Below are 15905 nucleotides of genomic sequence, written 5' to 3'. Positions count from 1 at the left end.
TGTCACTTTGCTCTCTCCTTTTTATGATACTGCCTCTAACCAACAACTAACCCCTCTGCTCCAGGCCTATATTCCCATACACCTGTCAGTATGTTTACCTGGATGTCCCACTGGGCATCTTTTCCCTCTCCCTTACCCCCACATCCAATCAATCAGCTGCCAAATCCCATGGGATTTACCCTGGTAACATCTCTCATCTGTTCCCTCGTCCTTTTCTCTTTCTGGTCCTCACTGCGTCTTAGCCTCCTTACCCGTGTCCCTGTTTCCATTATAACCTTCCTTCCTGACCCTGCCTAACCACCCTTCACACCACTTTCCAAATCACCTACGGAGGGCATCAATTTCATGCCATCCCTGTTTCCAGCAGCAGGTGTTATTTTTCTTTTCTGTTTAGCAGGGGTTTATTTAATCGGTGCTGGATGCCATCCCTCCAGCCAATCCTCATTGGCCCAGCCTGCCCTTGAAATGACCAGCCCAGGCTATGGAATGTGAGTGCTCCAGGAGCCCCGTGGGCGTCCCCTCCCCTTCTCCGCCTCTCCCCACACTTCAGACAAGCTTGTCGGGTTCCAGCCAATAGCCTGGGGATGTCAATTTCACGCCCGCTTAGCGTCACGGAGCGTCACTGCTAAGTGGCAGGCCTGCAGAGGCCCCGCCTCGGAGAGCGAAACGCTGCACCAGCCGGGAAGAGCAGAGCTGGGGAAGAAATTAACCAGGGGTCCTCTGCCTCTGGTGGGGGACAGCCGGAGTCCTTCCCCTTAAGCCACTGATGGACGGAGGCTGTGCAGGGCGAAAGCAGGTGGGCCAAACGCACCGGAGGATACATTCTGGGGCTTAGTTGGGGCGCTTTGGGAAAGTGAGTGTTTGTGTTTATTTTCCCCAAGTAGATGGAAAGTTAATTCATTATCAGTCATCTCTGATGCATTTCTCAGTTGGTCTGTGTTTCCTGTTACCAGGGTCATTTTCTGACTAGTGTCGGGGTTAAAAAATGCTCTTTCCTAATTGCATTTACCTGGTGGGGGGATGGGGGTATCTTGTTACCTGATGGGGGGTGATAGCTGGGGCGAAGCAAACCAGGAAGTGAAATGAATTAACTTTGGTTAAAGAAATGACCTCAGGTAGGAAAAGGACCTGTATACATAGCCTTATCCTACGCTCTGTTCTAGCTAAGGGTTATTTTTTTTTTTAACTCTTCTGTTATGGGCCACACCCCAGAGCTTCCCGGATGGGTGCTCCCCTTTCTTTACACTTGTGGAAATAAGGCTGATCTTGAGCCAGAGGACCTGGGTTCAAATCGTCCCTCTGATGCTTACCATCTGTGTGACCTTGGGCACATCTTAGTTTACCCATCTGTCAAAAGGGCATTGGGCTTAGATCTATGACCCAAGTCTCCCAATATTTGCTTCGTTCCCACCCCCATTCACCTGGCCTAGGCTCTCTTAATTTATCCCCAAAGAGCGTCTCTGTGCCCATTTTAAGCTGTTGTAATATATTTGCTTTAATAACATTTCCCCCTTAATTAGGCTCAAGATCTAGAAAAGAGCATAGATATCACCTAATAATCTAAGACAGCTGAGACAGAGGGAGCAAAGTGCCTAAGGTCATACAGCCAGTTTTTAGGAGAGTTTGGACAGGAACCTAGGCCTCCTGCCCCCTGGTGTGGCATTCAGGATGTCCCAGGTGCTACAGTACCCTCAATTATCTTAATAATATCTGACCTGTCTGGGTGAGTGGAAACTTTTCTATGTTTTAGGAGGATTTAGAGAATAAGAATTTTTTATCTACCTTCAGTCAGGAGATCTATATCTTGTATATTATTTTGATGGTGTCTCCTTAAAATGCTTGCATTTTAAGGCTTGCAAATCACCCCTAGCATTAAATAGAAACTCCTCCACTTGGCATTTAAAGTTCTTCCAAATCTGACTCCCTTTCTTGCTTTTTTTCTTGTGACTCCCCTCCCCTGTCTGCTTCCTTCACCCTTTTGGGGTTTGTTTGTATCCCCCGAATTTAGCTTAATGTTTGAAACACAGTAAAACCTTAAGAAATACCTGGTGACATTTGTTTGTTTGTTTGTTTGTATTATCTTTCTCATGGTTTTTCCCTTTTGTTCTGATTCTTCTTTCACAACATGACTAATATGGAAATATGTTTAATATGATTGTACATGTATAGCCTATATCAGTGCTTGCTTGCTGTCTTGGGGAAGGAGGAGGGAGAAAAATTTGGAATACAAAATCTTACAGAAATGAATGTTGAAAACTATCTTTACATGTATTTGGACTGTTTGGCTTCTTTGTCCTTCCTCCACCCCCCATATATACACACTTCTGTACTTAGTAGTACTTATTTGGCCTAATAATAGAGCAGACACAGTAAATGCTTATAGATTGAGTAACAATCCCTCACTTTCGTATGTTAAGATCTGCTAAGGGCTACTTTCCCCATTTGAGGCTCTCCTCCACCCAGTGAGGAAAGCATTCCACACTGTAGCATCTCCATTTTACAAATGAGGAAATTAAGACTTAGGAGATAAATTGAGCCCCTATTTACACCACTAGTAAACATCAGAGGCAGCTTTTCCTGCCTCCTGTTCTGGCCGTCTGCCTCCTCCTAATGATGCTGTGGGAATGATCATCCCCATTTTACAGATGAGAAAATTGAGGCTCAGAGAGATCATTTGTCCCACAGTTGGTGTCAGAGGCTAGATTTGCACCAGAACCTTCCTTGCCTCCACGTTCCCGACTATTTCAGGTATACTGTGGCCATTAAACCGAGAACACCCCCCCCCCATTAGAGACTCTGATCTGTTATAGTCCAGTGACCATCTGGAGGTGACCATTAGCAATTTAACTACCTAACGTGTTTGTTTCCCAAGAATCCACCCATAAGCCTCTTCCTGGCCCTCACTATAGGGTCTTTGGCAATCTCTAACTCCCACAGCTTAATTGAGCTTCTCCATGCCAAGGATGCCAAAACCTATGATACCAAAATACATCCGCTGACTGCCGACAAGATATCCCCACTTGGATGTTCTGTGGGCACCCCAAACTCAAAATGCCCAAGATGTATAAGGTACAGACAGTGATGTGTCATGGTTGAGAAAGCCCTACTTGAACTTGGCATCAGCTTCACATCCTGCCTCAGACACCTATGTGACCATGGGAAGAGAAGGGGAAATAGTAGGGAAACATAGCATTTACTGTGCTAAGCAGTTACCTCATTTTGATCATCACAACAACCCTATGAGGTGAGCACTATTGTTATTCCCATTTTATAGTTGAAGAAACTGAGGCAGATAGTGGCCAGGGTCACACAGCTAGTAAGTGTCTGGGGCTGACTTGAACTCAGGTCTTCCTGACTTCAGGCCTGGTGCTGTATCCATTATACCACTAACTGCCCCTATGGATAAGTCAATTAACCTCTCGTCCTTGGTTTCCTCATCTGAAAAATAGGAATAATAATAGCACCCATCTCATTAAATTTTGAAAACTTTAAAGTACCACAGAATACTAATTCTGTAAGATTCCTTCCTCTGGGAGAGGGCTTAGAGATCCTAGAAGGAGAGACTTGGCATGAGTTTGGGATTTTCGCCTGCTCTGTGGGTGAGGATGGAAGTAGCCAACTGTATTAAGGTCAGTCAGCTAGGAATCCTCGCTGGCATTCTGGAGGACGCTCCAGCTTCCACAGTGCCCCACACAGCTTACTAGGGGAGGTTTGTGCCAGCTGGAGGGGGTGGGCATCCTTCCTTCCTCCGGGAGGAAGATGGATAAACACAGGTGGCTCTCTCTATAGTATAGAGGTTTTTGTTTTGTTTTGGAGAGGCAGGGATATGAAGAATATTGGATATAATGGAAACCCTGATGGAATCTGAATTTAAGGAGACATGGGTGCAAATCCTATAACTGCTACTAACAATATGATGATGGACCAGTCATTTAACCTCTCAAGAGATTCAGATCCTTATCTGTAATATGGGGCTAATAGTCATGGTAGCACTACTTACCCTTTTAAGGTAGTTGTAAAGATGAAATGAGGAAAGACACTTTTATTTTTTGCTTTTTTTGAAGGGCAGTTGGGGTCAAGCGACTTGCCCAAGGTCACACAGCTAGTAAGTGTTAAGTGTCTGAGGGTGGATTTGAACTCAGGTCCTCCTGACTTCAGGGCCAGTGCTCTATTCACTGTACCACCTAGCTGCCTGGAAAGATACTTTATAAATCTCAGCGTACTTTGCTATTATCATTATTAATAGTAAAACTGCAGATATTATAGTTAGAGAACATTGGAGGAATGTGACTTCTGTTGGATTGTGAAGGAAAGAAAGAAACAGAGTGATATGGGATGGCAGATCTTAAGCAGTAGAAGGTTCAGTCTTTCAACGAATATTTATTATGCAAGCAAGTAGCAAGCATTTTTAAAGTGCCTACTATTTGATAAGTGCTGGCCATTACAAAGACAAAATTTAAACAGTCTCTGCCTTCAGGAAGTGGTATTTCCTAGCTGTTCCCCCAGCCATTAATGCTTTCCCCTCTAAGATTAACTCCCACCTTTCCTGTGTGTATTTTGTAGGGACCTTGTTATTTACATGTTATCTCCCATCAGAATGTGAAGTCCTAGAGTTCTGGGTATATCCCCAGTGCCTAGGTCAGAGTCAGCACTTAATAAATGCTTGTAGACTGATTCTGCAGCATTTATTAAATACCCACAAGGGCAGATTAGAAATCGGGGCACAGTGGAATTGGGAAAACCAGTTGAGAGGATCTTATAATAGTCTTGGGATGTGTTATTTTTTTTTTTAAGCAATTGGGGTTAAGTAACTTGCTCAAGGTTACAGGCCAGTTATTTCTGGGTGTGGTGCTAAGTATCTGAGCCCAGATTCGATCCTCAGGTCATCCCGACTCTGGGGCCAGTGCTCTTACTCACTGAGCCACCTGGCCGCCCCTAGGGATGTGTTATTCTAAATGCACATTGGTCTTAGGTGTCAGAATTTGTCTTGTTGTTTCCTTATTGGGTGAATTTTTAATGCCCTTTAATTCTAGGGCATCTGAAGAAGTTTAAACCCATACCTCTACTTATTTGAACTGTTGGTGAAGGAAGAAATTAACTCTTCTCTGAGTGCTGGTAAGAAACAGGGCTATTGATCAGCAAAAAGCAGGGTGGAGGACTGTCACCTAATGGTGCCTTGAATACAGTTGGTGACTAATAAATGTTGGTTCGGTGGGTCGATGAAGGAATGAATGACTTGAAGTTTCTTTTACCTAGCAATGAGAAGATGGAGGCTGGGAAGTGGTAAAAACTCAGAAGGAAAGATGGACTCCGGTGTCTGCCTTACCTAAAGTCTTCCACCTGAAAGTATTTTCAGTTACTGAGTGACAGCCAAGAAGAAATGGATGCATAGAGACCACCATGGAAGGAGCCAACAACCCCGATCTGCAGCTCCAGCAGCTCCCACCCACAAGCACAGCTGTCTTCGTCAATGAAGTTTCTTTCTCTTACAAGGCAAGGGCTTTTGGATCCTTTGATTTTTCTTTTTTAATTCTTTTCCTGGAGAATTTACTATTTCTTTATATGGCTTTCATTGGAAATTCTATTGTACGTTTAATCACTTTTTCTAGGTTATTCATAGATTTAGAGCAAAAAGGAACCTCAGAAGTCCACTAGTCCAACCCCTCATTTTTAAAATGAGGAAATTGAAATCCCGGGAGGTTAAGTGACTTGCCCAGGGTTACATGAATTAGAAGCACCAACGGCAGGATTTGAACCCAGGTTTTTTGACTTCAGAGTCAATGTTCCTAAGGTTTAGATATTATCAAAGCCAACAGCCTCACTTTATAGGTAAGGAAACTGAGGCTCAGAAATGTTTGTTCGAGATTACATAGGGAGGTAGTGGAAGAGCTGAGATTTGAATCCAGATCTCTTCACCCTTCTAGTTCACTGCTCTAAATCAGACATCTAAATGTGGTGAACTATCTCTGTTTCCCTTGCTAGGAAACAGAGAGCAAGAGATCAGAATGGTATAACTGTTAACTAAACAATCACTGTTTTTGGAGAGGTTATCAAACAGGACAAACCAGAATGGTTCTTATAGCCATTTAAGAACGTGCAGTAACCTCATGTGTATAATGGATATCATATTTCTTGTCTTCTCAAGCAGTGGGAGAGAGGGAGAGAATTTGAAACTGAAAACAAAAATAAAGTTTAGAAAAGATAATTGTTTCAGGGTATTCCTACTTGAAGGGAAAATTTGAAAGGAAGAGAGGGAAGAAGGAAGGAAGGGAGGGAGGGAAAGATTTGTTTCCTAGAGACATAGATTGAAATCCTTCATCTAATGTCTCTGAGCCTCAGTTTTGTTGCCTGCAAAATGGGAATACGAATACCTACAGCATTGACCTCACAGGGCTGTTGTGAGGATCAGATAGGATATGGTACATATTATGCTTTGGAAACTTTCAAGTAGACAATGGCGATTATTGTTAAGGATTGACCTTTTCTCTCTGTCGGGGCAAAAGCAATAACAGTAGCTCACATTTCTATAACACTTTACTGTTCACACAACTGTCTATAGAGTATTTTCAGGCATTATTTCCCCATTTTCATACAAGAGATCTGAGATTCATTCGGTCTGCAAGCATTTATTAAATACCTACTGTGTGCCAAGCATGATATTAAGCACTAAGGATACAAAACTAAACAAAAACACAACCCCTGCTCTCAAGGATCTCATAATCTAAGGGATTTTACTAGAGCGGTTTGCCATTTCCTTCTCTAGCTCATTTTACAGATGAGGAAATTGAGGCAAACAGAGTGGAGTGACTTGCCCAGGGTCACACAGCTAGTAAGTGTCAGAGGTCAGATTTGAACTCAGGTCTTCCTAATTCCAGGCCCAGCACTTTATCCACTGAGCCACCTACCCGGGACATAGTAGGTGCTTAAAACATTTTCATGGAATTGAATGAAGTTTAGGTAATCTAAACCACCAAACATTTATTTATTACAGGGGCTGGGGATACAAACATAAAGTAGAAAAGAATCCCCTACCCTCAGGAAACTTATACTCTACTAGAGGTTAAAACATGCAAGTAGATGTGTTTATGCAGGATCATTTGAGGAGAGAGAAAACGCTAAGCAAGGAAATCCAGCAAGGCTTCACAGAGGAGACAGCTCCTGAGCTAAGAGGCTTGAGGAAGCCAGGGACTCTGAGAGCAGAAGTGAGGAGAGACTGCTTTCTAAGATTTGGGGGCTGGGGGGAGAAATGGTCTGTGCAGCAGCAAGCAAGAGAGGATGGATGCCAGCCTTGGGGAATGGCAAACAGGCCCATTTGGCCAGAAAGTAGAGGGTGCCAAGGGGAATGACAGGAAATGAAGCTGGAAAGGTAGCCAAGAGCCAGATTTTGAGTGGGATCTCCACTGCCAAGCTGTGGAGCTTGTATTTTGTCCTAGAGGCAATAAAGAGTAGCCACTACCTTCCTCCAGAAGGTAGTAACACAGTCAGCCTTATGCTTGAGGAATATATGGAAAATATTTGTAGACCACGAACCAGAGAAGGGTCATAGAGTCAAATTTAGAACTAAAGGGACCTGAGAGACAATCTGGCCTAACAAATCCCTCATTTTACAGATGAAGAAACTGAGATCCAGGGGTTTGTGTAAGGTCAGGCAAGGGATAAATAGCAAAGCCAGAATTTGGGAATATTTGGAAATCTCAAGTCCAATTAAGAGGCTGTTAGAATAGTCCTGGTGAGAGGTGATAAGAGCTACTCTCTGGTGGCTGTGATGTGATAAAGGAAAATAGAATCAAGGGAGATTTTGGAGATGGAATCAACAAGACGTGACCACTGAGGGAGGATGGAGGGAGAAGGGAGAATGAGGATGACTCAGAGATTGCAGTCCTGGGTGATGGGAAGTTAGGAAGATGGATGGATGTGACTGGCTATGGTCAAAACCTTCATGTGTTAAATTTTATTTATGTGTATTTTTATTGATATATGTTATATATATGCTCTGTTATATATTTTTAAAATATATTTTATATATTATATATTTTGTATTTATATATCTACTATATGTACATATATAATACAAAGCTATAAATATATATAATATAGACTTGCAAATCTTTTCTATTTTTTCTCTGTTTATCATCCTTTTTCAATTTTCTTCCTTAGTTTTCTTTTTTTTAAATAATATTTTCCCCCCAAATTGCATGTTAAAACAATTTTTTAATATTTGTTTTTTTTTTAAGTTCTGAGTTCTAAACACCAGCCCTTCTTCCCTCCCTCTGCTCCTCCCCAAGATGGTAAGCAATCCAATATAGTTTCGACATGTGTAATCATGTTAAATTATAAACTTTCTCCTTACTTCTAAAAGTCCTTATCAGTGAGTGGACTCCTCATGCTGCCGTTGCCCCTAGTAGCTTCTGTGGCATTTCCAATTCCAAATATGTCACATCATTAGTTAGTAAATATTTATTAAGCCCCTCCTATGTGCCATGCATTGGAAAGATAATAGCAAACATTTACATGGCGCTTACTGTATGCCAAAGGCAGCAGCTAGGTGGTGCAGTGAGAAGAGTAAGGGACCTGGAGTCAGGAAGACCTGATGAATTCAAATCTGGCCTCAGACGCTCACTAGCTGTGTGATCCTGGGCAAGTCACTTCACCCTCTTTGCTTCAGTTTCCGCATCTGTAAAAGCTGGAGAAGGAAGTGGCGAACCACTCCAGTGTCTCTGCCAAGAAAACCCCAAATGGGGTCACAGAGAGTTGGACACGACTGAAAATGACTCAACGACAATATGCCATGCACTGTGCTAAGTACTTTACAATGGTCTCATTTGGGCCTCACAACAAACCTATGAAGGACGGTCTGCTATTATCCCCATTTCACAGCAGAGGAGACTGAGGCAAATGGAAGGTAAGTGACTTGCCCAGGATCACATAGCTAATAAGTGTCTGAGGTTGGATCTTCCCAATTCCCGGCCCAGCATTCTAACTGTTGAACCACCCGGCTGCTCATATTCGTTCATGATCATGTTCAGCTCTTCCATGGTGAAGTGTTAGGCATCATTTGCAAAGGGTGAAGAGCAATTCAAATCTGTTTAATGGGCAGAAGTTACAGGAAGGCAGATTTTGGTTCAATTTTTGAACGATGAGATTTGAGGGCCATAGTTCACATTTACACGCTTCTTTATAGTTTATACAAAGTTGTTTTGGGAGAAGATATATGGTACAGACTTTATTCATTATTAACTCCATTTTACAGGTAGGGAAACTGAGGCTCGGAGACATAGAGTGACTCGTGCAGGGTCAAGGATGTTCTGCTTTAGTAAGGGGCAGAGCCAGGATGAAAACCTTGGATCTTTTATTCCAAGACCAGAGTTCTCACCACTGCACTTGATCACATCTTAATCTCCTGGGGTTCTTGAGCCCAAGTACCCTGTTGGTCAAAATATAGACCACACCCCCCAAATCAGCCCAGAACATAATGATAGGTCTTGCGCAGTTTTTCTACAAGGCACAATTAAGGGGAAATCTGCAACTTATCTTTAGACCAAAGCAGTAATCAGAGAGTTCAGTAGAATGTAAGCCTGAAATGTTTAACTCTGTATAGCAGACAGTGGCACCTTTCAGCTCTCCCTTCCTCTTTCTTTTCTCCTCCCTGCCAAGACAGAATTTCATTCAACAAATATTTATTAAGCCAGACTAATTGTGCTTTTTAAATAGCTGCTCCATATAGAAATAAGATTAAGAAGGTCAGAGAGAATTCAAGTGAGAGTGACCTCTGCTCAGGATGGAATCTTCTCTTTTTGGCCGGATTTCAGAAGCCTTGGACTGAAGTGAATGAGCTCTCTGTGAGTGGGCCCTCTTGGTGGCCCTGTGAATGATTGGCCTGTTTTTTTAGGTGTTTGGATCCAAAGTGGATAGGCCAGTGAACAGTAATTGTATAGCTCTTTGTACCACTGAGAAGTAATTGGGTGGCAATTTGTGACAGGGTTTAGAAAGTACCTCATTCTTTGTAACTTTATAGTGGGTCCGTAGCCACCCTGATGAGGTTTCTACATTGTCATTTGAATGGCAAGTTCAGTTCTGTGGGCACAAATATGAAAATATACAAGCCTGCCCTTAAGGAGCTGTTGTTGCTATTTAGTCATGCCCAACTCTTCCTGACCCCATTTGGGGTTTCTTGGCAAATCTACTGGAGCAGTTTGCCATTTCCTTCTCCAGCTCATTTTCAGATGATGAAACAGAGGCAAACAGGATTAGGTGACTTGTCCAGGGTCACACAGCTAGTAAGTGTGGCAGGATTTGAACTCAAGAAGATGAGTCTTTCTGATTCCCCCTAGCTACCCTAGGAGCTTACATTTTACTAAAAGTTCTTTCTTTCCTTGGGACAAGGGACTAATTAGAGGACCACTTCTTGAAAATTAACCCAGTGGAATCACCATGTCAGTTGATTTGGCATAACTACAGCTTTGTACCTAAGGCTGATCCCAGTCTCTGACCATCACTAAAGAGAAAATAAAATTTAACTATTTGGTACAGCTTCTATGGGTTGCCACTTGACAAAAGGAAAGGATCGGGGCCTCTAGAGAATAATTTCAGGCTACATGAAGAGCTTAGCATAAAACAAATCCCTTGCCTCTGAGTAAGGACTGTCTTTGTATACCCAGGGCTTAGCACAGTGCCTGGTATGATGTGGGTGTTTAAATGCTTGTTGACTCAAGTTGCCTAGCCCTAATTAGAAGAGATCTGGGGGCTTGAGTTCAGTTCTGGGCACCACATTTTAGGCAGGATGATGACCCCCTGAGCTGGGTGACCAACACGGGGAGGGGACTTGAAACCAAGTCATTTAAAAATTGGTTTAGAGAAATGAAGACTAAGGGAAGGAGTAGTGTGTCTTAGAATATCTTATAAATTGATGCATAAAAAGGAAATGGGAGCCTGAATTTAGAGCTAGAAAGGACCTGTGTAGCCATCTAAGCCCTTTTTTATTTTTTAGTTATATCTGACTCTTCATGATCCCATTTGTGATTTTCTTGGCAAAGACACTGGAGCGGTTTGCCATTTCCTTCTCCAGCTCATTCCCAGATGAGGAAACTGAGGCAGATGAGGTTAAGTGACTTGCCCAGGGTCACACAGTTAGCTACCAAGTGTCTGAGACCACATTTGAACTCAGGAAGATGTCCTCCTGATTCCAGGCCTGGTGCTCTATACACTGTGGTGCCCTCTAGCGGCCCCCAACTAGCCTAACACCTTCATTTTATACAGGAAAAACTGTGAAGCCATTAAGTTACTTACCCAGGGTCAAACAACTTAGTGTCTGAGGTGGGATTTTAATCAGGCATGTGCTGGTAAAAGTTTAACAAAAGCTCTTTGAAAACAATATGCTTTAAAGATTATTGTTCATTATTAACATTTTTCCATCGCTTCTAAAGTCAATACAATCCATAACTCTGATTCATAGTTTTCTCATTTCCAAGGTGTAAGTGCCCACACTGAAAATTTAACATTCGAAGGGTGAGCCAGGCTCCAGCACCCGCTGAGTTTAAGTCAGGTCTTCATGACTCTTTGTCTGGTCTTCTATCCAGTATACCATCCTCTTTATGTGACCCCAGAGACCTGAACAAGGGCCATTGAATAGAAGGCAGAGGAAGACAGCTTTCAGCTTAATAAGAATTCAATTAAAAAAGCATTTACTGATCTCCCACCATGTGCCAGGCACTGTGTTATATATTAAATTTACAAAGATAATAATAGATAGTATTTTTATGTATATGCACATAAACTCACATATCCTGGCTATATATGTGTGTATGTATGTATGCATATATGTGTGTATGTGTATATATACATACGCATATATATGTGGAGAGAAGGAGGGAGGGAGAGAGAGGAAAGAAGAGAAGGGGAGAGGAAGGGAAAGAAGAGAATAGAAGAGAGAGGGAAGGAGGGAGGGGGAGAAGGAGAGAGAGAAAAAGAAGGCTTTAAGGTTTGCAAAACCTTTTACAAGTATGATCTCATTTGATTCTCACAAGAGCCCTGGGAGGTAGGTGTTATTGTACAGATGAGTAAACCAAGGCTCAGAGACCCATAGCAACTTGCTAGTAAGTGCCTTGAGACAGGATTCCAGCTCCAGCCTTTGTGACCTCAGGTTCAGACCAAAGACAGAAGGGAATGTCTTCAGGGAGCTTACATTCTCTAATAAAAACCGAGCAGTGCAGGGTTGGGGAAACTCAGGTAAACCCCCAATCAGCATTAGGTAGCATTGGGCACAGAGGAGGCATCTCTCTCTGCTTTGCTGTTGCTCCCTGAGCACTATGGGACTTTTCTATCTTACTCACAGCTGAAACCTTCCACATATGCTTGTCTCCCCTATTAAAATCCAGGAGTAGGGATTGTCTTCCTCTTTCATTTGTGTCCCCAGTGCTGTGTGTGTGGTTAGCAGTTAAATGCTTTATTCCCTCATTCAGTGGTATGAGTCGTCTGAGGAAGTCAGGAGCCTCCCAATTACTGGAGTTGTTTAATCAGAGGCTGGGAAGACCACATGGAAAGGGTGCTTCGTGGTTCAGGGAGGAGGCTTAGACCTGATGGCCTTTGGGGTCCCTTCTAACCCTGAGATTCTCTGATTCCACACCACAGTGGGGAAAGAGGCTTCACAAACCGCATGGAGGCAGGGGAAGGTGCCATCTGAAGAGGGTAAGGGAAGGCGGAATTTCTTGGAAGCCTGGAATGTCAGGGTGATGGCCTTCAGCCGCCTCCTTTTCCCCTGAACCAAGCCAAGTTACAGTGCAGACACAGCCGAAGGTGATACAGCTGCACTGTGTCCTTCCTCTGTTTGATCAACCGCTCCTTGAGACAAGCAGGGGAAATTTAATACAGACTTGTTTTCTGTACTGGGCCCAGCAGGCTGTATTCAGTGAATATTAAATGATGACTGCTTGATCAGATGGCCATTTTAAGTGGTATCATTGGCTGAAGAGAGATACAGACCTTCAGAATATATAATTAGAGTTGAGTTTATAGTCAAATGACAATTTCTACTAAAAGGGTAACTTTTTTTTTCCAGTTTTCCTTCTTAATATAAAATATATTCTCTTCAAAACACAAAAGCATAAAATCATGGAGTTTCTAAGATGGTAGTGTTACAGAGAATGTCAGAAGTGGGAGGAACCTTAGAACAGAATGTCAGATCTGGAATTTCAGAGTGGAAGGGACCTCAGAACAGAGAATGTCAGAGCTGAGAGGGACCTCAGAACCCAGGATGTCAGAGCTGAGAAGGGCCTTAGAACACAGGATGTCAGAGCTGGGAAGGGCCTTAGAACACAGGATGTCAGAACTGGAAGGGCCTTAGAACACAGGATGTCAGAGCTGGGAAGGGCCTTAGAACACAGGATGTCAGAGCTGGGAAGGGCCTTAGAACACAGGATGTCAGAGCTGGGAAGGGCCTTAGAACACAGGATGTCAGAGTAGAGAGGGGCCTTAGAACAGAGAATATCAGAGCTGGGAGAGACTTTAAGACAAAGACTGTTGGAGCTAAAAGGGACCTCAGAGATCATCTAAGGCCCAGAACAAGTTCATTATTCTTGATTGGCTGAAATGAATCTTCCAACCAAAAAAGAAAAATTCTGATTCTCCTAGAAACAGGCCCTTAATTCATTGTCAGTTTCTCACAATTGACCAGGGAGTCTTAACAAAAGAATTTAATTCTAACCAGATGGTTCAGTAGTTAGAGTTCTGGACCTGGAGTTGGGCAGACCTGAATTCAAATCCTTCCTCAGACATTTACTGGCTGTGTGATCCTGGACAAATCATCTACCTTCTGCCCGCCTCAGTGTCTGTATCTGTAAACATGAAGCCAATAATAGCACCTATTTCCTGGGTTGTTGTAACGATCAAATGACGTGAACCTGGTAAGATGCTTTGCTTAAAGTGCTATATAAACACTAGCTGTTGTTATTATTAAGGTATCCATACCTAAAAACAACTAACTACCGACCTCTTGCCACTGTCTGAAAAAAACACTTTTATAGCTTCATTTCCTTGGGTTGAGTTGTCTCTTTTTGAAAGTAAATGCCCTTGGATCACATTAAATAAACCATTGTTAGATAGTGCTGCCTTATGGCGAATTAGCTGGTCCAGACTTTTCTGGAGTTGAAAGCAAGTCTAGGGGGGAAGGAGGAGAGACAAATCCTAACTTGATCATGGGGTCCTGCCAGAGTTTATATGTCCTCCCACTAAACCGCACTGCCTTCTCAATTGGCTTACTGAAATAGTGTTTGGGCTGGGATCAGTTGAGACCTTCAACCTGGGACTTCTCCCTTCCTTTGGTCTGTTGGGTATTTGAAATGCCGTTTAGATACAGGGAGAGGAGTGGGCCCAAGTCAGCCCATTCTGAGCTCTCTTCAGAGCAAGTCAGCAGGCATATATTCCAGATAAATGGATGAGAAGGCACGTTGTTTCTTCCGTTGGAAGCAGAGGGATAGGCAAAAGCCATCATGTTTGCAATTTTGGAGGCTGCCAGCATCCACACCCCCAAGAAGGCCTTCCTCTCCATCACACACCTCCCATGCAAATTTTTTCCCTCTCTTTGTAATTCCTTCAATAAAGGGCAAGCTTAGGAGAAGAGAAACAATACTGTACTGAGACTCAGGAGACTGGGGTTTGAATCATAGGATCCTAGCTGGAAGGGACCTCAGAGATGAGATAACTTGTCCAGAATCGCACAAGACGTAAAATGTCAGAATTCACATTGAACCTGTTGTTGTTCAGTCATTTCTATTATGCCCAACTCTTCATGACCCCGTTTGGGGTTTTCTTGGCAAAGATCCTGCAGTGGTTTGCCATTTTCTTCTCCAGCTCATTTTACAGATGAGGAAACTGAGGCAAACAAGGAGAAATGACTTGCCCAGGGTCACACAGCTAGTAAGCGTCTGAAGCTGGATTTGAACTGAGGAAGATTGGAGTCTTCCTGATTCCAAGCCCAACGCTCTATCACCTTGCGCCTAGCATTTAATATATGACTCCTAGTTCAGTTCTTTTTCCACTTGACCTTCAATCTTCTATTTTTGTGACCTCTGTTATAAGTTCCTTGGCCTCAGTACTTGAAATTGGGGAGAATTCTGATAAATAGCCAATACAAAAGTGGACAGTGCTTGTACCAACAGGTGCAATTGTGATTTTATTAAACTTCTTTTTTTTAATGGAAAGGAACAATTCAAGAAATGAGAGAAAAATTTTTAGGACCAGAGGTTCTTAGACCTAGAGCTAATAGGGGCCTGTCAGGTTCAACCCCTTCAATTTTAGGTGGGGAAACTGAGGCCCAGGGAGGTTGTTTATCAGCTAGTGACTGATGTGTTGATCTTTTTTTTTAATTGAGTAAATTCAATTTACCTTTTAGTTATTTATTTCAGAGGCTGTGATATTCTAGGAAGGCTTTAGGGAGGGTGGGACCTTTGATCTGTGGCTGAGACTAGCCAGGGAACAAACAGCCCAGCCTTTGTTTGTACTTGAAATTAAGGCTGTGGTTACCTTTGTGTGCATTGTTTTTTTATGGTTTTCCCCTTGATATTTGAGACTGCAACTTAAGCTTTCCCCAGGTGAAGTAAAGCCATGAAAGAGGTAATAATAATGGCAGGAATTGATAGAGGTATTTTTGGAGGACTTAACATTATTGGCTCATTAGAACTTCAAGTACAGCCCTATGTGATACCCTTTTTGCCGGTGAGGAAACTGAGGTTCTGAGGGTTTAAAGTGATTTTGCCCATGGCTACATACCCAGTAAGAAGCTCCAGAAGTGGTATCGTCTCTAGATAACTGGCTTCTTGTGGGCAGGGACTGTCTGGCTTTTCACTGTGGGTTTCCAGCCCATTATTCTGTGTCTGGCCCAGAGTAGGTACAAAATACTTGTTGACTGATTA

The 15905-nt window shown here is 42.9% G+C and overlaps 1 protein-coding gene across 8 annotated transcripts in view; it reads left to right on the top strand.

Annotated features, from left to right (window-relative positions):
- Positions 1-609: 609 nt before the first annotated feature.
- The window catches only part of NIPAL3 (NIPA like domain containing 3), a 63296-nt gene continuing 48000 nt past the window's right edge, over positions 610-15905 (top strand). For 3 of the 8 annotated variants that reach the window (XM_069079084.1, XM_069079086.1, XM_069079085.1), the window contains exons 1-2: positions 610-796; positions 5257-5493. In XM_069079084.1, coding sequence (XP_068935185.1) covers positions 5401-5493 — 93 coding nt within the window. In that variant the 5' untranslated portion in view covers positions 610-796; positions 5257-5400. Of the gene's footprint in view, positions 854-5033; positions 5116-5256; positions 5494-15905 lie in introns of all 8 variants that reach the window. The other 5 variants (XM_069079083.1, XM_069079079.1, XM_069079081.1 and 2 more) reach the window with 4 other exon arrangements.

This window comes from Petaurus breviceps, unplaced genomic scaffold, assembly GCF_028583685.1.
Source record: "Petaurus breviceps papuanus isolate PSGF00001 unplaced genomic scaffold, PetGlider_PUasm1.0 91041, whole genome shotgun sequence".
NCBI classification, from domain to species: domain Eukaryota; kingdom Metazoa; phylum Chordata; class Mammalia; order Diprotodontia; family Petauridae; genus Petaurus; species Petaurus breviceps.
The sequence above is the reverse complement of the archived record's forward strand: the minus strand, read 5'-3'. Positions and strand labels throughout refer to the sequence as shown.